We start from the raw sequence: 25,690 nt of genomic DNA, 5'->3' as shown, positions 1-25,690 counted from the left end.
TCTGTAATTCATTCACATTCTTCCTATAGGGCGGTGCCCAGAACTGTGTACAATAGCTCAGGTCTAACAAGTGTCTTATACAAGTTCAACATCACTTCCCTGCTCTTGTACTCTATGACTCTATTTCTCTGTACCTGTTCTGCTACCTTCAATAGTCTATGCATATGTACACATGGCTCGCTCTGCTCCAGGGCCCACTTTAGGCTTTACCTCCTGTGTTATATCACCTTTCAATGTTTTTCCATCAAAATGCATTACCTCATGCTTCAGAGTTGAACCTCATCTGCCACCCATCCACCCATTCCACAAACTTGTCAATGTCCTTTTGGACTTCTACACTGTCCTCACAGTTTACAATTCTTCCAAGCGGTCATCTACAAATTGTGAAATTGTCCCCTTGCACACCAAATCTAGATCATTAACACACGTTAGGAAAAGCAAGGGCCCCAATATCAACTCCTGAGGATCTCCACTACTAGCTTTCCTCAAACCTTAAAATTATCCATTGATCATACTCTGTTTGATAACCACTCACTCAATTTTATACCAATAAACATAAGGAGGCAATAAAGATGCTGCAACAGGCGGAATGTCGCAGATCTGGTCACTGGCCAGGGAAAGGAGGATATGGGTGAGAGTGGGGGAGACCGGTAAGTGGGCAGGAGGGGAAGAGTCTAGCCTTATCAATCGTCACAGATTTGAGGTTCTTTCTGCTTGTTTGAATGAGAGTGGGAGCTGCGAAGTGGATGAGCTAATAGGCCATGGCGCAGGCAGCTATTCAAGTAGAGGGAGCAAAAAGAGAATGTTGCGTATGGAGACCCTAGTGACGGGAAATTATAATATTGTCAGCAAAGAGCACAAGATTAGAAGGCTCTACTGCCTGCCTGGTGCCAGGGTTCAGGATATCTACCCAGCACTGAAGAAGAATGGGGGGAGGAAGAGGATCTAGTTGTTGTGGACCGTGTAGTTATCAATGGCATTGGCAGGACAAGGAAGGAGGTTGTCCATAGTTCGTAAAAGGTCTAGGCACTGATTTAAACAGAACATCAACAAATCTTAAATCTCTGTCTGAAAGACAGGTGCGGTGTAAGTGAGTTCTAGTTCAGAGCCACTGCTATTAGTACTAGGGAAAGCAGGACTGTACTGTTGAGACAGTCAACATTTGAACACTGGGACTAGCATTCTAGCATAACTACTGAAGTAGATAGAGCTTTAAAACTAAATGAAGGGGATAAGCAATCAAATTTAAAAAGGTGTGGTAAAGCAGAGTAGAAACAAGGCAAGAGAGAATGTATTACTGTGGGAAATGATAAACAGATTATACCACTAAGAGAAGGGGAGTACAAGTCTAACAGTAAATCAACAGAAAAGGCTAGAGGTTGTAAAAATTGTGTAAAATTAAAATGAAGAACAATTTAATGAAAAATACAAAATCAGAGGCTCTTTGTTTTATTAACTATTTTCTCCACCTGTCCTTCCACCTTCAATGATCTGTGCTCAAACATACCTAGATCCCTCTATTCCTGTATCCCTTTAGACTTGTACTCCTTAATTTATATTTTTTCAATGTCCTTCTTACCGAAATACATAATCTCACACTTCCTTTGCATTGAGCTTCTCGTCTGCCACCCATTTGCCAACTCCAGTAACTTGTCTATGTCGTTTTGGACTTGTGTATTGTCCTCCTCAAAGCTGTTCCCAGCACGCCAAGATCTATGGGTAATTGTAGTCCCCCATTATAACTACTTGACAATGCTGTATCAATTTCCTGCAGATGTCTTCTCCATCCTTCAATTAGGTCAATTGAAATGCAGTGGAAAATATTTAAGGGTATATAAACATACAAAGAAGGATGGCAAATCAGAAAATTGGGTAGAATTTTAAAAAAAGGCAAGGAATGACCCAAAAGATAAATAAGGAGGGTAAAATTAGAATACAAAAGAAAGCTAACTAGGGATATTTAAAAAAGCAATAATTACACATTTTTGAAAGGATAGTAAACAAGTGCTGGTCCTATAAAAATTGAATCTGAGGAATTAATAATGGAAGTTAAGATGTTTTTAAGACCTCACCTTCATGTCAAGAACTTTCTGGAATGTGTCTGTGCTACAATCAGCCAGGAGTTTGATGTAATTATCTACAAACACCACAGAGGCTTCATGAGGTGCCATTACCACCTATAAAGTTTGAGAAAAAGTAAATAGTTAAGACATGTTTTAGGAACGTTTGGCTATTCATCATTTTGATCACTGATTTGCCAAAAATACCTTTGTTTACAAAAGACCATAATCACATCTCACAAAGCCTTCAAATACAATGTTTCATTTATGCCATTAACATAACGTGATTTATATTTTGTCTCATCAAAATTAAAATGCAAATAATTTTGCAGCCAACAAGATCCCATGAACAAAAATGAAATCAATGCAGAAGTAATCTAGCTTGGGTCAAACAAAGAATTGTGGCCCACGTACTGTTCATTTTAAATACCCACAAGCTGGATAAAGGTGTCAGCAGGAGCATATGATGTACCAATTCAACCTATTCCCTCAATTCCCTGAGGCACATCATGTTCTTTACGGCCATCTTCAAACAACCAGCTTACTACCTTTTCCTCCCTTTCACTATTGTTGGTGTCCTTGCTTTCGTCTGAAGGAAAAGATAGTGAGTGGATGGTAGCTTCTCCACTGTTCTGGGATACGCTGCCATGGGACAATACTGATTTTGCCTAAAATTATGGAAGTACAGAGCTTTGTAATAGTGATTTTCTTACTGGGATGATTAAAAATTAACAATGAGAGCAACGTGCCATTGAGCCTGACCCGTATCCTGTTTTGATGTAACACAACATAAATCCATGACATTTGAAAAACTTTTCAGACTCTTGGGGCAGAAGATGCACAGTGTCACCTAGACAGGCCTGAGTAACACAGTGCCATTGTAGGACACTGGCCAGGTAATTACTAAGTTAGAATACTGGAAATAAAACAAGGGTTCACTTCATCTGCATCTGAACAGAAAGAAAAGTACAAATCTCCTCTTCTCACAGTCACAGGCTAGTTTTGTATCCTCAGCATTTTCTATCAGATTCAAACAACTTTCAACACTTTACAGTATAAATATATCTTATTTACAACATTTCAGAATCAAAGAACATAGGACTGGGCTATTTGGACCATCATGCCTGCTCTGCCATTCTGCATGTGTATGCGTTGATCGTCTATCTCAATGCCATATTGTCCCATACCCCTTGACACCATTGGCTTCTAGAAATCATTTCTTAAGTATGTTCGGTGATTTAGTGTGCACTGCCTTCTGTAGAGAAGTTTAAAGGTTCGCCACACTTTAGGTGAAGAAATTTCTCCTCAAATCAGACTGAAAATGACCGACTGTGGATCCTGAGAATGGGTGTGTTATACTTATTTAGTGCTATTTCATTGTACATCCAGAAATTGTACTATCCTGTACAGCCGTGGCCACCTCAATTTGTAACATATTAAATGGGTCCACTGTTTATTTCATGGTCAGGTGAACTGTGGCACATTTTCTCTGCAGAGATTTACTTGATATTCCTCAGGCCTTGTTCCAACTGCAGCGGACTGTTTGGCAAACCTGCACCTAGGTTCACAACACAAGAACATCCTCATACCCCCACCCCCAGCTTAACATAGCTAAGACAGCTTGCCGATAAGATAAAGCCACATTTGATTGGGCCAGCTTGTTTTAATTCAGCCCTGGAGCAACAGTTTTAAAGTGAAGTGTTGGTGTCCATAGGCAAATCCAGGAAGTTCTAATAGCTTTCAAATTTCTGGGATCAATAGGTCAGCCAATTACAAATATTAGCAATTTTAATCTCCAAGCTATAGAAACAGGAGTAGGCCAGTCACCTTTAGTTTTATACCTTTCAGTTTCATGGTTAATCTGTATCTTAACTCCATGTACCTGTCTTGGTCTGTATGCTTCTACAGCAAAATTCTCGAAGAAACAAACATTGGGTTATTTTTTAAAGTTTTGGCAAAGATCTGTGGCTCGGGACGTGGATGAGCTTGTTGACTTGCTCGCCGAGCTGGCTTGTTCTTGTTCAGACGTTCTGTCACCGTGCTAGGTCACATCATCAGTGGAGCCTCAGACGAAGCAATGTTATTCTACTCTGCTTGGAATTTATACCGTCTGGTCTGTTATGGCGAGTAGTGTCGTTGCCGGTTTTGCTTTGTATAGGTTTGTACATGGAGTCCAATTCGGTGTTTGTTGATTGCATTGAGTGGAGAACCATGTCTCTAGGAATTCAGACGAAACATCTATAATACCATAAGACCAGAAGACATAGGAGTGGAAGTAAGGCCATTTGGCCCATCAAGTCCACTCTGCCATTTAAATTATGGCTGATGGGCATTTCAACTCCACTTCCCTGCACTGTCCCCGTAGCGCTTGATTCCTTCCAAGATCAAGAATTTGTCGTTCTCTGCCTTGAAGGCATCCAATGTCCCGGCCTCCACTGCAGTCCGTGGCAATGAATTCCACAAGCCCACCACTCTCTGGCTGAAGAAATGTCGTCTCATTTCAGTTTTAAATTTACCCTCTCTAATTTTAAGGCTGTGCCCATGGGTTCTAGTCTCCCCGCCTAACGGAAACAACTTCCTAGCGTCCACCCCTTCTAAATCATTCATTATCTTGTAAGTTTCTATTAGATCTCCCCTCAACCTTCTAAACTCTAATGAGTACAATCCCAGGATCCTTAGCCGTTCATCATACGTTAAACCTACCATTCCAGGGATCATCCGTGTGAATCTCCGCTGGACACGCTCCAGGGCTAGTATGTCGTTCCTGAGGTGTGGGGCACAAAATTGGACACAGTATTCTAAATGGGGCCTAACTAGAGCTTTATAAAGCCTCAGAAGCACATCACTGCTTTTATATTCCAACCATTTTGAGATAAACAACAACATTACATTCGCTTTCTTAATTATGGACTCTACCTGCAAGTTAACCTTTAGAGAATCCTGGATCGACACTCCCAGATCCCTTTGTACTTCTGCTTTGCAAATTTTCTCATCATTCAGAAAATAGTCCATGCCTGTATTCTTTTTTCCAAAGTGCAAAACCTCACATTTACTCACATGGAATTTCATCAGCCATTTCCTGGACCACTCTTCTAAACTGTCTAAATCTTTCTGCAGCTTCCCCACCTCTTCAGCACTACCTGCCTGTCCACCTATCTTTGTATCATCGGCAAGCTTTGCCAGAATGCCCCCAGTCCCTTCATCCAGATCATCAATGTATAAGGTGAACAGCTGCAGCCCCAACACTGAACCCTGCGGGACACCACTCATCACCGGTTGCCATTTCGAAGAAGAGCCTTTTATCCCAACTCTCTGCCTTCTGTCAGACAGCCAATCCTCAATCCAAGCCAGTAGCTCACCTCAAACACCATGGGCCCTCACCTTGCTCAGCAGCATCCCATGAGGCACCGTATCAAAGACCTTTTGGAAGTCTAAATAGATATCATCTACCGGGTTTCCCTGGTCTAACATAATTGTTACCTCTTCAAAGAATTCTAACAGGTTTGTCAGGCATGACCTCCCCCTACTAAATCCATGCTGACTTGCCCAGGAATTTAGAAATCTCATCCTTGATGATGGATTTTAGAATTTTACCAACTATCGAGGTTAGGCTAATTGGCCTATAATTTTCCATCTTTTGCCTTGATCCTTTCTTAAACAAGGGGGTTACAACAGCATTTTCCAATCCTCTGGGACTTTCCCTGACTCCAGTGACTTTTGAAAGATAAATGAGATGAATGAGAACAAGCCAGCTCGGCGAGCAAGTCAACAAGCTCACTGGGTTACTTTCTTTATTTACAAATGAATTTCAACTGTGATAAACTGTGATGCCTGCAATGTCACAACTAAGAAGCACAGGAGTTTTAGATACACTGGTAGGTTTTTGCCTTCAGTTTGCTCAGAGTAGATATACATGTGGACGAAAGCACTGTACCACAAAACTCACAAGAACTTAGTTCTGCTGCTGAGGTGGATCTTTAACAATAAAATCTAATTACCATTGCCAGAGTGAAGGCAATCAGAAGTAAATTACAGATTTGAACATGTTTATTAAATTCAGACTCCAAGTTAAGAATAGACTATCTTTTTAAGATTGGTTTGAATCTGTAATAGTTGCATCTGGTCTGTTATCAGCCAACACTACTTACATATCTAGAAAAATCCCAAAAAAACAGGACCAATGGCCTCACATTCTTTTAGTCCAATGTTAACAGACTTGCAATGAGAATAGCCTGTCCTACAATCAATAGCAAATACCAAACCTGATGATTCCTTTATTGAGGCAATCGATTTCAAAACAGGGATAAATTGGCCAAGTTACATTGTTCCTCTTCTCAAACTGTTTTACTCAGATCTGCAAGATAATAAAATGTGAGGCTGGGTGAACACAGCAGGCCAAGCAGCATCTCAGGAGCACAAAAGCTGACGTTTCGGGCCTAGACCCTTCATCAGAGCTTAGATCTGCTCCCTTTTGTCACGTTAAGACTCAGCAGAAACTTAAAACACTGAACTGAGGGATGGCAAATGATGACAACAACCACTTCCACTGCAGAGTACTTCACATTAACACGACCTTAAAGCTGAAGCGTAGGATTAACAACTGAACTTCATTAGGGAAACAATGTAAAAAATAATGCAAAGCGTTCGCCTGTTAATTCACATAAAACCTACACACAAAATTCAAAGGCCTAGATTTTCACAGGATCATGTGGAATCTCACCAAGACTCTAGACTGTCTGTCACACTCTTGCCCCTCTGCATGACTAGGTGAGCCACTGGTAGATTAACTTAGCCGTGGCCATCTGCCAATAAAGGATTATTTAACTGTTACCCTAACAATCTTTCCAAAAAGGTAACCACCTAATCAATCTGAACAGCTGAGGATGCTGGTCAATTAGCTTAAATAATGAGAAACTGTCTGAAATCAAAATAGGTTGTGTTGGTTCAGCATTTAAAATCATACTTGCATGGATAACCACTATTTGGATTCAATACCAGTTAATGCTTCAAATAAGTTAGATAAATAACTTCCATATTCACCATAATTTAGCTTTAATATAGGTTGTAAGCTTTTGTCAATTACCATGTTCAATCATCATGGATTTAATTTCAAAAGCAAAGAAAAACTGATTTATGTGTAGGGCTTGGCAATCACATGGCAATAAATAACAAGACAATAAGTAGTAATATTGCTACCTTTGAGCCAGGAGACCCAGGTTAAAGTCCCCCCTACCCCAAAGGCGTAAGAATTGCATCTCTGAACAGGTTAATTAGAAAATACCAACAATATATATCCAGTCCATAATGACGTGCAAATAATAACATGATAATTTGTATAAAGGTCTCCCTCATTCACTGACTACTGGGGAAAGCTAATAGTTTACATTGTGTTAAAGGAGCTTTGTTGTGCCATAATTCTGATTAATGACATCTAAATTTGCCTTGTTGGCACGTCTCTCATCGTCCAGCAGAAAATAAAAACAAAAACAAAAACGAAACTCTGTAACAAAACAATAAACAACTTGAATCCTTTTCCCAAAAAAAAATCAACTAGGCAATGTAGACTTCGAAGATTGAAAATGCCTTCCACAAAATTAATATAAAATCAATTTTGTGAATTGCAACTTAGGCTCTTGTAGATCAATATCTTTAAATTGGTTTTGACTAACACCTTTTGCAATATCTTCCCGCTTTCAAACATCACAGGTGGCACGGTGGCTGAATGGCTAGCACTGCTCCCTCACAGCACCAGGGATCCGGGTTCAATTCCACCCTCGGGCGACTGTCTGCGTGAAGTTTGCACGTTCTCTGTGTCTGCATGCATTTCCTCCAGGTGCTCCAGTTTCCTTCCACAGTGCAAAGATGTGCAGGCTAGCTGGATTGGCCATGCTAAATTGCTGGTTATGTTCAGGGATGGTGCTTACAACTGGCATTCAGGCTTGTGACTGCTGGATGAATACTGCCTACCTCTGGCCTTTCACCTATTCTCAACTGTGAACATTGGCAGTAAAATATGACCAATCAAGTTTGGTATTTAATGGAGGCCTTACCAGCTGGACAGTTAGTGATAGTCCTGCATTGTCTCTTTCAGGGAAGGCCGAAGGATCCTAGGAATGGAAGCCCCACTTGCCCAATAAAGGCTAGTGGGTCAGCTGAATGGCAGACAGCTGGTGACTATCACTGGTGCTATATCCATACAAAGGCTGAAGATCACAGCTGGATCACAGGCCACAAGTGAGTGATGGTAGAAGGGCTTTGCAGAGTGAGGCTGTTGGTAACAAGAGCAAATGGTTGGCTCCTTGGAGGCAATGCCCCCACCCTTCCCTCACCAACCAATTCCCAGTGCTGGGACTCTTGATCAAATACTGAATGCCCTTGAACAAGGGAGCCCACTTAAAAAGGGATTAATTAGCCACTTAAGAAGTTCAACTGGCAGGAACAGGAAGGCTACTTTTGTGCCAACAACATAATCGGAGTGAGATGCAGAGATGAAGGGTCTCCTGCACCCACATCATTAAATGCTAACACATACAGGGACGGCATTAAATTCTGTCCTAGAATTATATTTCGAGGAATTTAGAAGTTTAAGGTATGAAGAGAAACAGATTGGGAGCATAAAGTTGTGTGTTATCGGACATTGTCTGAAAAACCTTTCCAAATCAAGGCAGCTTAGAACACCAAATGATGCTAGTTCAATTATTAATTTTAAATGTGAGATCAATAAATCTTTATCAAAGGTGTCCAGGGATATGGGGCAAAAATGGATACAAGGAGTTACAATGCAGCTCAGCCATTGAATAGAGGAAAAGACTCAAAGTATCATATGGCCTACTCCAATCCCTAAGTATTCAAGTACAGGGACTCAGTCAAGCTGATTCCTTTTGTGACCCTGTTGCCACCCAAATGCATTTTCCAACAGCATCGGAAGTGGGAATAATATTTTCCCTTTCCCAGTGTAAGCCATTTGAAGCATCCATTCTATTTTGTGAGGTGCGATCATCTAATGCAATGGAAATTGGAAAATCAAAGCCTGGGGTCCTTTTTGTGGATTTAGCCAAGTTACACACTCCCTCTAGCAGTCAGGGCAAACAGGGGTAGTTTTCGATTTACATCTTGAGTTCTCTTTCCGGCTACCGAAAAGCAAAGGGTGCTGATCGGTTTATATCCCACAGCAGTGACCTTCAGCACAATTAGGCAGTTTCCTACGGCGGTTGGTAGATTCAGAGATCAAAGAAAAAGCTGAAGACGCAGACCTGGAATACTGTCAAGTGCAATGTTGATTTATTTCATTACATGTCCCTGTTGTGTATACAGTGTAACAACAAGGTCAGAGTGAAAGCCTGCCAACGTAAATAAGAGGGGAAATATCTAAAGCCATCACTAACCAAGCCATTCCCTGCCCCTTTTCCTGACTGGATATCTGCAATAGCTTTGTGGTAAAAGGAAAAAAAGTGGTTATTTATTCCTATAAAAAAATTTATTTCTTCAGTTCAACATTATTGCAATGGATTTGTTGCAATCGGAGACAATCTTCCACTTCAATGTGCAGTGGGGGCTGAGAGATTAGTAACCGGCTTGTTAACATGCAAAACACAGCTGGTTGCAGCAGCAATAAGAGATAACACAGTGTGGAGCTGGAGGAACACAGCAGGCCGGGCAGTCTCAGAGGAGCAGGCAAGTTGACGTTTTGGGTCGCGGTCCTTCTTCAGAAATGAGCAGCAGTACATGTCAAAGGTCGGGTCATTCACTACCAATATACTCCAGTTCTTTTTGAAGGGAGGACAGCAGAGTACAGGACTCAGAGAAGAGGAGACAGAGTCAGTTGAAATGGTGAAAAAGAGACATCATTTGGTGCAGAGGCCAAGGGTGGACAGAAGGGAGAATACCAGAGTGGGACACTTGGTTGTTGGTAGAAGAATGGTTCTAAAGATAATGGAGGACGTGAAACAAGCTGAGGTAGGATGAGAAAGTTTCAGAGCAGTAGAAGGATGGAGCAAGACGAAATTTGAAGATGAGGGCTATACCATCACTGTGATGACTTGGACCGGAAGTGGTCCAAGGTATAGCAGATGAGCGGTTTCTGTAAGGGGAAAAAGGTACCAAGATCTACCAGCCAGACCCCTATAGTAAACCAACACCAAGTTAGCACTTGTTAAATCCTTAGTAAAGTAATCACTATTAATTTATATGAACAACTTAATATAAAGCCAACTGTAAATTAGTTTGCAGAGAATCAGTCATTTTCTATCCATGAATCACAACAAAATTAGATATTTTGATGTTTAATTGAACCTTAGTATTAAACAAAAATGAGTGAGTTAATCACAGTGAGGCAAAAGGTTGTGCCTATCATTGCTACTCTGGTTGAAAAATAAACTCAAATCACACTACACCAGGTTATAGTCCGACAGGTTTATTTGAAATTACAAGCTTCACCTGACTAAGGAGAGCTGACTAGTTTGAGAGCGTGAATGATACAATGAGAACCCTTGAAACATCTGGAAAGGCAAGTTGTGTATCTCCATCTCTGCAGTAAGAATACCTGAAGCCTGAAACAAGCCAGTTATTTTCTCCCACCAACTGCTGGAAGTGTACGTTCATCTAGGGATTTAAGTTTTAACTGGTACAGGGCTTTTCAAAGGAGTCTGAGTTTTAACTAGTATAGCTGTATGTTGACCTTTCAAAGCTGTTTACTTGTAATTAAAATTAACTTCTTTGTAGTAAACATTAATTCTTGTTAAACACAGGAACCTTGTTGATGTTGTGCATTAACTTGATTCCAATGGACAGATGAAGAAGGGGCTTTGTATACTTTGATTAGATTATTAACTTAGATTACATTGATGTTTACCTCCCTCCTCCAATTAAAAAGGGCGCACGCTTTGCAGAACATCTCCGCTCGGTTCGCAATAAACAACTGCACCTCCCAGTCGCAAACCATTTCCACTCCCCCTCCCATTCTTTAGATGACATGTCCATCATGGGCCTCCTGCAGTGCCACAATGATGCCACCCGAAGGTTGCAGGAACAGCAACTCATATTCCGCTTGGGAACCCTGCAGCCCAATGGTATCAATGTGGACTTCACCAACTTCAAAATCTCCCCTTCCCCCACCGCATCCCTAAACCAGCCCAGTTCGTCCCCTCCCCCGACTGCACCACACTACCAGCCCAGCTCTTCCCCTCCACCCACTGTATCCCAAAACCAGTCCAACCTGTCTCTGCCTCCCGAACCTGTTCTTCCTCTCACCCATCCCTTCCTCCCACCCCAAGCCGCACCTCCATCTCCTACCTACTAACCTCATCCCACCTCCTCGACCTGTCCGTCTTCCCTGGACTGACCTATCCCCTCCCTACCTCCCCACCTATACTCTCCTCTCCACCTGTCTTCTTTTCTCTCCATCTTCGGTCCGCCTCCCCCTCTCTCTCTATTTATTCCAGAACCCTCATCCCATCCCCCTCTCTGATGAAGGGTCTGGGCCCGAAACGTCAGCTTTTGTGCTCCTGAGATGCTGCTGGGCCTGCTGTGTTCATCCAGCCTCACATTTTATTATCTTGGATTCTCCAGCATCTGCAGTTCCCATTATCACCAGTAAAGAAGACTGCTTTGTCTGGAATGGTGTTGACTTTTCTCAAATGACATTGAAGGTGCATTATAACCGAGGGGTATGGGTATGCCATCAAACGCCGCCCTGAGCTGTGTCTCAGAAATTATTTGAGAGTCAACTGATCAGGCACTTTCTTCAACATATCCAACCTCTGACCTGCTCTTGTATTTATCTAATTAGTCCAGCAAAATGTCTTGTCAATGATAAAGGACAAAACACAGGATGCTGGAAATCTGAAACTCTGAATGCTGGAGAAAATCAGCAGGTTTAGCAGCATCTATGCCAGACCTGCTGAGTGCCTCCAGTGCCTCTGTGCATTTGTATCTTATCAATGATGAGAGTGCTGATGGTATGGTTTAAGCAATAGTACAGGCCTAAATGTCAAGAGTAGTGGTTAGACGTTGCCTTGTTTGACACACAGTCATCGCCTAGCACAAATATCATTTATGCCTCACATCGACCCAAGGCTGAATACTGGCCACTGACTGCATCTAAGAGGACAGTATGCCTACCTTTAGGGACTCCTACAGTGACGACCAGCAGAAACCATGATCAAATTACCACTTCCTTAGCTCTGCTGAGGCCAACTCCCTTGTGGTATTGTCATCCTGGATAATTCAACCAGTTTAGCCTAAATAGCAGATGAACTCTGGATCCTTCCTGGAGAAATTCACTGAACCAGCAAGGGAGACATTAGAATGCATGAATGAAGGATTATGGATATATCATACACTTTCTTTTCCCTTTACAAACATATGTCATAATTTGATTCTTGCTCTAAATTTTACACAGTAAAACAACACAAGTATCTCATTGGTGTCACATTCTGAGGCCATAGTAGGTATTTTCATCCTGTTTTTCTCCAATAGATTAAGTTTCCTTGTATCCCAATGTTTTTCACATTTGTTATCAAATTTTCAAAACGCTATCTTGAAATAGCAAGCTGATTTGCAATCATACGCAAAAGTAAATATCCGAAACAGAGAGAATGCAATTAATTATATTCTCTTTAAGCACTGCAGTCTGAGGTTTTGATCACTGCGTTAAGAAACCGTGTTCCCTGCAAAGGACATACCAGTTGAAAATTCGCCAATTAAGAATGCACAGTAAAAACAGATGCGACAGCTACAGTTGAATATCCTGTGCAACTCATGTGGAAATAATTTCTTCAAAGTCTACAAAACATGACTTTTCTCTTCACAGAATCTTAAGATGTGGTGCAGTTACAGCATTTGGATGAAGAACGACCAGCAGCTGGAGTTTGCTATTTATTCATTTCGAATTTCAACAAAGGGCGAAGCCCGTTGGAAAAACATTTTGAATAACTAAATACTATTTGTTCTCAAGAAATAAATTTCAACGTTTTTTGAAATTGTAAGAATTTCTAGTTACTTTACTTTCTGATTTTACAGTTTTTTTGGTACTTTTTTGGCATCTCACAAGCCACCAATTCCTTAACCAAAGGATGGGCAACCCCTCCGTCCTCTATGAGAGCAGCTTGTGAGTCAGGTACAGACAGGGTTCAAAGAAACTCTGGGATGAGCTGTCAGGTAATTTTCCTGGCAACTCAGTCTCTACTCACTACATCTCCACCTCAACAAAAGTCAGGGTTTCATGTGAAAAACCATAGGTATAAACTGAGGACGTGTCTCTAGCTAACTAGATTCCTGGTCAATACTGCTCGTTTAATTATAAATCAGAATAAAACTGATTATCTAGTTACTTAGCTGCTAGTTGTGTGATCATGTTCAGTTCTGGTCTCCCTGCTTTAGGAAAGACATCATTAAACTTGTTGGGAGGTCATGTTGTGGCCAAATAAGGCATTGGTTAGGCCACTTTTGGAATATGGCATTCAGTTCTGGTCTCCCTGCCATAGGAAGGATATTGTGAAACTTGAAAGGGTTCAGCAAAACTTTACAAAGATGTTGCCAGGGTTTGAGCTATTGGAAGAGACCGAACAGACAGGGGCTATTTTCCCTGGAGTGTCAGAGGCTGATGAGTGACCTTACAGCAGTTTATAAAATTATGAGGGGCATGGATAAGGTGAACAGCCAAGGTCTTTTCCCCCCAAGGTAGGGGAGGTCAAAACTAGATCGCACAGGTTTAAGGTGCCAGGGGAAAAATTTAAAAGGGTCCTAAGGGACAACTTTTTCACGCAGAGGGTGATATGTGTATGGAACAAGCTGCCAGAGGAAGCAGGGGAGGCTGGAACAATTACAACATTTAAAAGGCATCTGGATGGGTATGTGAACCGTCAGCGTTTAGAAGGATATGGGCCAAATGCTGGCAAATGAGACTAGATTAACTTAGGATATCTGGCTGGTGCGGGACTGTTTCCATGCTGTGCATCTCTATGACTCTATGTTGTGCTCAAAATGATTATTGCCTTTGCCAATGTAAGTCACATCTACTAAAGAATAATTTGTTGTCAGAAATGTTTCAAGAACTTGCCAAGTGTGATAATAAATGGGTACTGTGACAGTTACAGCAGAACATGTTGGGCACACAGATTTCATGTAAGACAAGAACCCCAAGAATGAAATGTATTCATGAAATTAAACATGTCTAACAGACACTCCATACCAGCTGAACACTAATGATTAAAAAATTCTGATCAATTCCTCATCCCACTGATGCTGAAAGGGCGAGACTCGCCCTTCCATTTTATTTTTTCAACCATTCCTTTGATTTATATCTGCACATTAGAGAGAGTTTGCGTTCCAGTTGCACTTCAAGCCAATGCCTGTTTAGAAATGATTACAATGGAAAACTCTGCAACAGTTTGCAGACAAAGCTTAAACTATTTGGTGTTGGGCTTTCAAATGACTAGCAATGATTATATTGAGTGCTAAGAAAAGAAAATCTTTAACTAATACTACATCACATTTTCATCTCTCATAGCCAACAAATAATTTTTGAAACAATAATTTAAGAGGGCAAACTGCACACAAAAAAAAATTCATCAGTAGCAGATAAAATGGATTACCAATCAATCTGCCTATGGTGCCATTAGCTGAAGGAGGAACCAGAGGTGACACCCTGAGGTGATAATGCTTTTGTGAAACACAATGTAGATTTTTATTACATCAGAAGGTGCTACATAAATTTAGGTCTGTTCATAGAGTGCATCAAGGGCAGATTTAGATGAGAACATTTTTATGCAAAGAGTTAATAGAATATGACTATACAATCCTACAAAAACCAAGTCAAGCAGTGAAGAAAATATGTAAACTGTTCAAAAGGAAAAGTATGATAGGACATGGGGGTATAAAAAGCACAAAAGTGGGATTGCAGTAGATATCACTGTCATGACCTAGTGGTCAAAATGATTTTTTTTCTCCCCAGAATTTCTTGATCCTGTGAAAAAGAAAAACTGTCCCAAAGGCTAAAAGTAAAAATGGAAAAAATGAAGACTTGTATTTATTTAAGATTTTTACAAACCACTGGGCATCTCCAAGCTAATAAAGTACTTTTGGAGTGCAGACAATTTTCCAATGTAGAAAACATTGTAACCAGTTTGTGCACAGCAAGCTCCCAAACCTTAAACCTTACTGAGTTCTTTGAGAAGGCGACTAAACAGGTGGATGAGGGTAAAGCGGTTGATGTGGTGTATATGGATTTCAGTAAAGCATTTGATAAGGTTCCCCATGCTAGGCTACTGCATAAAATATGGAGTCACGGGATTGAGGGTGATTTAACGGTTTGGATCAAAAATTAGCTAGTTGGAAGAAGACAGAGGATGGTGGTTGATGGGAAATGTTCATCCTGGAGTTCAGTTACTAGTGGTGTACCGCAAGGATCTGTTTTGGGGCCACTGCTGTTTGTCATTTTTATAAATGATCTGGATAAAGGTGTAGAAGGATGGGTTAGTAAATTTGCAGATGACACTAAGGTTGGTGGAGTTGTGGATAGTGCGGAAGGATGTTGCAGGTTACATAGGGACACAAATAAGCTGCAGAGATGGGCTGAGAGGTGGAAAATGGAGTTTAATGCAGACAAGTGTGAGGTGATACACTTTGGAAGATGCAACAGGAATACAGAGTACTGGGCTAATGGTAAGATTCTTGGTAGTGTGGATGAGCAGAGAGATCTCGGTGTCCATGTACATGGATCCCTGAAAGTTGCCACTCAGGTTGATAGGGTTGTTAAGAAGGTGTACAGTGTGTTAGGTTTTATTGGTAGACAGACTGAGTCTCGGAGCCATGAGGTCATGTTGCAGCTGTACATTTTGGTGTGGCCGCACTTGGGAGTACTGCATACAGTTCTGATCGCCGCATTACAGGAAGGATGTGGAAGCATTGGAAAAGGTGCAGAGGAGATTTACCAGGACGTTGCCTGGTATAGTGGGAAGATTTTACGAGGAAAGGCTGAGGGACTTGAGGCTGTTTTCATTAGAGAAAAGATTAAGAGGTGACCTAATGGAGTCATACAAGATGATCAGAGAATTAGATAGGGTGCACAGTGAGAGCCTTTTTCCTCAGATGGAGATGGCAAGCACGAGGGGACATAGCTTTAAATTGAGGGGTGATAGATATAGGGCAGATGTCAGAGGTAGGTTCTTTACTCAGAGTAGTAAAGGCGTGGAATGTCCTGCCTGCAACAGTAGTAGACTCGCCAAGTTTAAGGGCATTTAAATGGTCAGTGCTTAAACATATGGATAATAATGGAATAGTGTAGGTTAGATTGGCTTCAGTTTGGTTTCACAGGTCGGCGCAACATCGACGGCTGAAGGGCCTGTACTGCGCTGTCGTGTTCTATGTTCTATATTCCCCAAAGTGATAATGCACTGATAATCTGTTTTTGTGACATTGAATGAAGGAGAGTATTGGGTTATCCACTCTACCTTTCTTCAAATTAGTGTTGTGGGATCTTTCACAATAGGTCTAACGCCTCATCTGAAGAATGTGCTCCCCAGCATCAGCATGCACTGGAGTTTTAGTCTTGACTTGTGTGTTCAAGCCTGAAGTGGAATTGGCCGTGATCCTTGTGAATCAGTGACAGGAGTTCTAACAAGTGAGTCAGAGTGCTAACACTGGATATATTGATACTTACTTACAAAGGCATGGGTTAATGAAGAGACTTGTTGCAAGGATTTGTGAAAGGGAAATTGTGCCTGACAAATATAATCACATGTTTTGCAAAGAAAGCAGAATACATTTACAAAGCAATACATTGGACGTTATCGATACTGATTTTCAAAAGGAATTTTCTATGGGACACTATAGGGCAATTGGATTAAATGGATAACTGTTTTAGAGGGCCAACACAGACGCAATGAGCCAAATGACTGTATTCATTGTAGTACGTTTATAGGGGAAGTAGTAAGATTTGTGAGAAATTCCGCATCAGTAAAATCCTTTGACAGAGTTTAAAATTACTTTATTCATTTTGTTAAGCCTTCATTATTTATTTTTCCCCTTTTGAAACTTCTGATTTAATAATTCAACCTGACAACACTCATTACAATTCAACTATCAGGATGACACTTGATGAATTAGACAAGTTCAATTATGTCAAGTTTGAACATTCAGAAAAATATCAGTGTTTGAAGAGTACAAAAAATAATTTTTGCTATATTCATTCCTCTGACTTCCAGGCAGCAAATGGAGTCAGAAAATTTAATTAGTGTGCTTGCATTGAATGACTCTCTAGTCAGGAAGTGCAGCTGATGTGAGGCAGGATATCCCTGTCTTCATCTCTACATGCACTACACAAACCTTTCTATATATAAATAACACCACAAAGGATCTACGTGCTGAGGAAAGAAATAGAGAACAGAAGATACACAATTTCAACCTTAGTGGATTAACAGGAATTCAGGATACTACACTTAATGATAAACACACAGGTATAAAACTAGATCCTGTGACGGCATGGAATTATTTTAGCACTCCTTCAGCAGAAACAAACAATAATTCAGGATCGAAAAAATGTTATTGAATTTCACTACTTTCTCTTCTGCATATTGTCCGAATAAAGAATGACATCCTTAGAACGGTCTAGGAGGAATTAAACATACTGGAGTACAAGATGGCTGAAGCACCACACTTTTCAGATAAGATGATTGCTGAACTGATCTGGGTTTAGTGCAGGCCATGAATGAACTTGCAGAAAAATCCAACCCATGTATCTGGGATGTTTTATTGGGATAGAGAAACTATTGCATGGATGAGAATAGATCAGATGCAAAAAGTAGATGGATTTTGATTACTGAGTGCAGCAAGATGGTGGCAGAGCAGGACGCTCCTGTCGGAGCTCTCCTGGTTCACCCATTCTTTTTCTTTTTCCTTTTTCTTCCTCTCTCCCCTTTGCATTGTCCGTGAGCCCTGGAGCAGCGTGTGGGCAACCAGTCCCGGGAGCAGCCAAGCGCCGTTATGGAGCAGACTGGGGTTTGGAGTGGAGTGCGGATAGCTATTGGGCTGGGGTCTGGTGTGGCAATCAGACCAAGTGTAGAGGTCCTGAGCTGAGCTGTTACAATGTAATGTCTGTTTGAAATTTCCTGCCTTACATTAATGTCAGCCCCTTAATGACGTCCTATTTTTTAAACTTATTTTTCAATTCTGTAAAGTAATGCAATTGTTTTTATTCCACTGCTATCCAAGAATTGTACCTCAGTATCCAAGATGTTGACATAAGGAAACAGACATTGTAAAAGCTTTTCACTTCACTCCTAGAACAGAGTACACTTGACAATAAAAGGATATTCTGTTCTATATTCTGACCTAATTAAACTAGAGTACGTATTTTCCTGTACATTATTCTAATAGCTGTGTTTATGGGTTCTGATTTTTAAATGTTACCTTTTTTTTAAAGAAGTGTTGCCTAATCAACCTGAAAAGGCCATCTGAAGGGGCTTTGATATTTGTTGTTTGTTTAATTCTATCACAGAATAGCAACATCCATCTCAGTTGAACTTGGATTTATATGGCAAAAAACAGAACCTTTATCACAACAGTAATACTACAGATCATCACAAATATGTTTGCAATGCCTTGGGATAAGGGTACAGCATTTGAAGAGTCAGCACATGGACCCATGTCTCTCTCTATCCCAACAACACAAACAAGTGACACGATCACATTAGAGAGGGTACACGACAGACAGTATGTTATGTGGGCTCAAATTACATTTGCAGACTGAACATGGATGTGGGAGGAGCTCAAATGGGATACAGAGAAAGTGCCAGAGACATGTTGGTGCAGTAGGAGAGATCTGACCTGGAGTACATCCTCAATGGACATTTACCTGGGGAGCCTTTTCAGCTGAGTTGACTGAAAGATTCTTTGAAAATCTAAAATGGTATAAAGAGCCTAAGGAAAAGCTAGGATGAAATCAAGGGATTCCTTATTGAACTGGTGCATATATGAGAGTAAATTTTAAAAAGCTTGGCATAAGCTGGAAGAACAGCATCTTATTTTCCACTTGGGTACTTTGCCTTCAGGAATCAATATCAAGTTCAATCATTTTAGGGCCCGAGCACCTTCTCTTCCATACCCTTACCCCACCCCCTATTGATTCTCCCATTCCTTTGTCTGTGCTCTCTCTCACTGGGCTCCATCTCCATCTATCATTTACTTTCCTCAACCCATTTTTAGCATTTATAGCCAAATTTCCCAGCTAGAATCAAATCTAAAGGGTCACAGGACCTGAAACGTGAACTCTGCTTTGTCTCCTACAGGTACTACCAGACCTGCTGAACGTTTCCAGCAATTTCCAATGTTGTTTGTTTGTAAAAAGCTTAATTTGACAAAGTGTCCTGATGTCCAGGGACAAGCTTGCTTCACTGAATCATAAAGCACACACAAAAGTGCAGCATTTAATTGAGGAAATAAACTGTTTTGACAATGTTAACGGAACATTGCATTATATCCTGACAAACAGAAATCAGTGGTATTATGAGGAATCGGACAAAGGGTTGGCAACAGTGACCTGCCTGCCCTCTATAGATGCTGACAGATCCACTGTGCTTTTCAAACATGCATTTTTTTTCTTTATTTCCAGATTTTTGCCTTATTTGTTATTTTTATTTATAAAAAAATTGATATAACTGACAGTCCCCTATTTAAAAAACAGTCACATCAGTTGTGATCTAAGATAACAAAGTGTGGAGCTGGATGAACACAGCAGGCCAAGCAGCATCCTAGGAATGCTCCTAAGATGCTGCTTGGCCTGCTGTGTTCATCCAGCTCCACACTTTGTTACCTTGGATTCTCCAGCATCTGCAGTTTCCATTATCTCTGCTGTGATCTAATACAGTTTACAAATAGACAGTAAAGCAGATCATTTATTGTTTTCAATTATTTGAGTAACGTACAATCTTGTGGCATTTTACGTTCTTCCAAGCAATGACGTGAAGCATTTGAATTTCTTTTTGTTAATGGGATGTTCCAACATTAAATTTTACAATTTTGCAATGAGAAAAACAAGTAGCTGGTTGCAGGCAGGAATTTCCTGTCCACATGTATTTTGAGGTACGAACTGTTTGGATTTCCTAGTGCCATTCATTACTTACTAAGCTCAATACTAAAAAGCTATGGGTTTGAAAAGACTCTAATCTTTAGTAAGCACCTCAACTTATCAGTATTTCAAGACAGGACACTGGTTTACTCTGAAGCACTGTGTGAATTTTCCTTTGGTAGGTTACTTTCTTAAATTGTTACAGCTGGGAATAGAATGAAGCAACTTTCAGACGGGGTACAAAAACATGGCACTTTCAGTCAAGTATAACTGCAAAGAAAATGAATGTAAATCAACCAAATCCCTAAAATAACAAGTTGAGTCACGTCTCACTATCCTGCTAAACAGGAGGATTGTTGGGGAGATGGGGTGAATAGGAGCAAGTCTCCAACTCATCCCATGACTAGAAAAGGTTATGCAGACATGAAACAAAGATTGGAAAAAGATACCCTAATTTCAATTTTTCACAACACTTCACTGTCCATCTAAGTGACACAAACTTTAGATGTTCTCCTCTTCCAACATTCTACTTCACGCACAAGGAAAAGTACAAAAACGAGAATTAGCTTTTCTCCTGCACATAAGACACATTCAAAACCTCAAGCTGCCCACGTGGCCATCCATTTGTCACTTCTGTCAAAACATGAGCTCTATTAATTCTGTTTTCTTCTCAACAGCAACAAGTTTTCCCCAGAGAGATTGGTTTTAGAGCCATCAGGTTACAAAAACATTTTATCTGTTGGTGCAGTGGAATATCTAGTCAAGGCTTCATGGAGTTTACCAAAACTTTGCACTGACATTGTTGATACCACTGGCCACCTAATAGCCTGTACAAAATTTATCTTTAAAACCCATTTCTAAACCAATAATACAACACAAATGGGACACTTCAGTTTGTACTACTGATCCATTTTGAAGTAGATTGAGTTAATAAACAGATTAGCCTAGCCTCTAATGATTCCATCTCTGCAACTGATAATATTATCTGAGCAGTATATTAACAGCCCTATTGCAGCTATATTGCTGCGCTCGAAAAAAACAGTATTATTTCCTTAGAATAAACCAAATGTGGATGTTGGAAATCTGAACCAAAAACAGAAACTGGAGAAACTCCGCAGCATCTGTGGAGAAAATTCTGCATAAAGAAACATCCTTTATTGCAATAGTAGCATTGCAGATCACCACAAATCTGTCTGCAATGCTTTGAGATAAGGGTACAGCAGTGAAGAGTCAGCAAATAGACACATGTATGTATGTCTCTCTCTCTCTCTCTCTCCCTCCCTCCCTCGCCCCCGTCCGTACTCCTGCAACTCAAACAAGTGACACAGTCACATTAGAGCTGGTGCATTATATTTGCTCCACAGATGCTGCCAGAACCTAAGTTTCTCCATAAGCAGCTGTAGAGTGCTGCTTGACAACTCTTCCAACAACCATGAACAATTCAGTTAGCGCATTCCACTCAAAGATTGTACACTATACGAAAAACACAATGGAGTACATGGGACGGATTTTCCGCGACGATATCACTTCATTCGAATGGTTGCTCAGACCAATAAAGTGTTACCTGCTGAGATGACCACTGGCCAATCACTCCCAAAAATCCAGTATTTGAGGTCAAGATATTACCTAGTAAACTTAACATTTCAGATTCCCAAACTGCGAGGGATTTGCAGCAGCCAGCTACATCACATTTCATACACAGAGCCGGATTTTCTTACCTTTAGAATCATCTCTGCCCGAGTCATGCCTTTGACGACAATCTTTGTATAGCTTGCTGGGGCCTTGCGTATGACTTGAGAACCAATCGAAGGAAGATCAAGCAGAACCGTTTTCAGAGAGTGAGTGTCAAGTAGAAGCTATAAAATAATTAAACACGCTCATTTAAATTTTTGCTTCTTCTATGGAGTCATTTGCCGCAAATTTGAACATTTTTCTTGATGTGTGGTTTCAATTTAAATTGGGGATTTGGGGAAGACGTGCTGGGGGAAAGGGGAGTTATTGAGAATGCCAGGTGTTAGTCAGTGCTCCATCATCCTATAATTCAAATCTTTGTGCAAAATTGTTCCAGAAAGCAATTCTGCAAATGTTTCAAGTTAAGACAATACACAATCTGAAAGCTTTCACCCCCAGAAATACAATCAAGCTCATACCCTCATTCTTCAATAACAATTAGACTCTCTTAAAACTAGGCATAAGGTCAACATGATGTGGAAGAGCCAGTGTTGGATTGGGATAGATAAGGTCTGAAGTCACACGACACCAGATTATAGCTCATCAGATTTATTTGAAACCACAAACTTTTGAAGTGCTGCCCCTTCACCTGACAAAAGCTCCAAAACCTTGTGATTTCAAATAAACCTATTGGACTATAACCTGGTGTTACATGACTTCTGACGTAGGCACAAGGTGTCAATGCATTCTCTACATCATTCATCTAGGGTTCTGGAGACGGCAGACTGCAGACTGGCAAAACAGACCCAGTTAGTGTTGTGAACTTGGATCGATTCAGCTGGTCTAAAGCCATCAGTATGATTTTTAATGACAGCTCCTTTGGTCTGTTAACAAGAAAGGCAATATTTAAGCTTATTTTGTACAGAAATCAAAGTCAAAATAAGTCACAATATTTGAAGTTACAGGAACAAGGGGGCATTTTAAACTTTGGCATTCAGTGCTTTGCAATATGTGATCATTAAAGGAAAATCTGCTAAAGTTGATCACATACCCCATATGGAATAAATTGGGGCACCTTTCCATATCATTTACAATGCATGAACAAGTCATATGGCTAAAGTAGTCTTTTCTGATACTCCACACAGATTTCCTCCTATGCTACTTTATATCAACCTATCAACATGTCCTTCCATTAAGGTGGAGGAGCAGAAGTAGTTGTTCAGCCCATCCCAATCTGCTCCACCAATAAGATCATGGCTTATCAATTAATCCTCAATTTCACTTTCCTGCCTTTTCCCCATAACATTTGGATCCCTTACTGATTCCTCCCTCATATACTTGTCATAAGGCACCAATGCTATTAGTCTCAATCATTCCTTGAAGCAGCAAATTCCACATTCTAACCATTTGCTGGGTGCAGCTATTTATCCAGAATTCCTCACTGTATTTATTGGGAACTCTCTCATGGTTAGCTCTAGTTTTGCATTTGTCATAAGAGGAAATATCTTCACTGATGCACCCTATCAAACTCTTCTGGTAAAACACTAAAGAGAAAATTCTATGCTAAGTACTCAACTGGGCTCGTTTTTAGTTGACACATCAAGTAACACTAATTGAACAAGAGGATTGAAGATTTTAGCTGATTTGTATCGGGAGGGTGCAAATCCAGTCAGGGCTACTTGAGTAGTCTTGCTGGCCACTGTGGCAACTCCTGGATGACTGCTGCTGTTACACATTCATAATGGGTGAAGCTTGGGCAGACTGTGGATAAGTATGGAATGGGAAAGGGCCATTGAGCCATCAAATGTGTGTTAGTCAGAGGAAAACAGTGAAGGGTCTATGATTGGATTTATTCAAGGTAATCTGCTTCAAAAAGGGAGATAAATGGACTGCAGGGAACCTTAGCAGGAAATTAAGATTTATCAGATTCCTTCCTAATATTTAAAATAAAAGAGAAAAACTCAAGAATCTTAATAAATAATTGTACAAAAAATTCAAATCATACCAGATTCACTCTGCAAGTAATTATCAAACCATTGGCAACACTTGATCATGACTGTGTATACTTATCCTTATAATTTTCCAAGCATTCTTCTAATATATTATTTGAACTGAGCTGCAAACTAGTCAGAATCATACTGGCTGTTTTCAATAGTTGGCTATCATTCAAATGTCTAGTGTAAATTTTTTTAACATCAAGTTTCAGTCTTGTTTAAAATTTTGAAATTTCCGGAAACTGTATTTCTGCATTTTCATTCCAAAAAACGTAAACCTGATTAAAATATTGGAGACAAAGGTTGTAAGATGCAGATCATGGTTTTAAAAAGTCATTCACACAATGTGTATGCATTACTTGTGAGGTCTGTATTTATTGCCCATCCATAAGTACCTAGAGAATGCAGTGGCACGCTGCTTCCTCGGTGTTAGGAAGGGACATCCAAGGAAGAATGGCAAAGTAATTTTAAGTCGGGATGGTGTGGACGTGGAGGGGGTCTTGGAGGTGTTCCCATGCATGTACTGCTGTTGTATTCTACAGGTCATGGGTTTGAAAGGTGCTCTTGAAGGAATCATAATTCCTTTCTCTCTATTAAACAGTGCAGGTTTCTGAATTTCTTTGCTTAACTAAAGGCAAGGTTCCAGAATCATCAAACGTTACCAAAATTCTCAATGCATTAAGATCCCACTTTAAGATAATAAAGTGAGAGGCTGGATGAACACAGCAGGCCAAGCAGCATCTCAGGAGCACAAAAGCTGACGTTTCGGGCCCAGACCCTTCATCAGAGAGGGGGATGGGGTGAGGGAACTGGAATAAATAGGGAGAGAGGGGGAGGCGGACCGAAGATGGAGAGAAAAGATGATAGGTGGAGAGGAGAGTATAGGTGGGGAGGTAGGGAGGGGATAGGTCAGTCCAGGGAAGACGGACAGGCCAAGGAGGTGGGATGATGTTAGTAGGTAGGAGATGGAGGTGCGGCTTGGGGTGGGAGGAAGGGATGGGTGAGAGGAAGAACAGGTTAGGGAGGCAGAGGCAGGTTGGACTGGTTTTGGGATGGAGTGGGTGGAGGGGAAGAGCTGGGCTGGTTGTGTGGTGCAGTGGGGGGAGGGGACAAACTGGGCTGGTTTTGGGATGCGGTGGGGGAAGGGGAGATTTTGAAGCTGGTGAAGTCCACATTGATACCATTAGGCTGCAGGGTTCCCAGGCGGAATATGAGTTGCTGTTCCTGCAACCTTCGGGTGGCATCATTGTGGCACTGCAGGAGGCCCATGATGGACATGTCATCTAAACAATGGGAGGGGGAGTGGAAATGGTTTGCGACTGGGAGGTGCAGTTGTTTGTTGCGAACTGAGCGGAGGTGTTCTGCAAAGCGTTCCCCAAGCCTCCGCTTGGTTTCCCCAATGTAGAGGGAGCCACACCGGGTACAGTGGATGCAGTATACCACATTGGCAGATGTGCAGGTGAACCTCTGCTTAATGTGGAATGTCATCTTGGGGCCTGAGATAGGGGTGAGGGAGGTGGTGTGGGGGCAAGTGTAGCATTTCCTGCGGTTGCAGGGGAAGGTGCCGGGTGTGGTGGGGTTGGAGGGCAGTGTGGAGCGAACAAGGGAGTCACGGAGAGAGTGGTCTCTCCGGAAAGCAGACAGGGGATGGAAAAATGTCTTGGGTGGTGGGGTCGGATTGCGGATGGCGGAAGTGTCGGAGGATGATGCGTTGTATCCGGAGGTTGGTGGGGTGGTGTGTGAGAACGAGGGGGATCCTCTTAGGGCGGTTGTGGCGGGGGCAGGGTGTGAGGGATGTGTTGCGGGAAATGCGGGAGACGCGGTCAAGGGCGTTCTCGATCACTGTGGGGGGAAAGTTGCGGTCCTTGAAGAACTTGGACATCTGGGATGTGCGGGAGTTG

General features: G+C 41.2%; 1 protein-coding gene across 1 annotated transcript in view; it reads right to left on the bottom strand.

The window, feature by feature from the left end:
* Positions 1 to 25,690, bottom strand: part of vps53 (VPS53 subunit of GARP complex) — a 226,629-nt gene that overhangs the window by 6,661 nt on the left and 194,278 nt on the right. The window contains exons 20-21 of the mRNA XM_059655282.1: positions 21,843 to 21,980; positions 2,073 to 2,177 (exon numbers count right to left, since the gene is read on the bottom strand). Coding sequence (XP_059511265.1) covers positions 2,073 to 2,177; positions 21,843 to 21,980 — 243 coding nt within the window. The remainder of the gene's footprint in view (positions 1 to 2,072; positions 2,178 to 21,842; positions 21,981 to 25,690) is intronic.

The sequence above is a fragment of the Stegostoma tigrinum genome, chromosome 27 (assembly GCF_030684315.1).
Source record: "Stegostoma tigrinum isolate sSteTig4 chromosome 27, sSteTig4.hap1, whole genome shotgun sequence".
NCBI lineage: Eukaryota > Metazoa > Chordata > Chondrichthyes > Orectolobiformes > Stegostomatidae > Stegostoma > Stegostoma tigrinum.
This window is presented reverse-complemented; position numbering and strand designations above follow the sequence as displayed.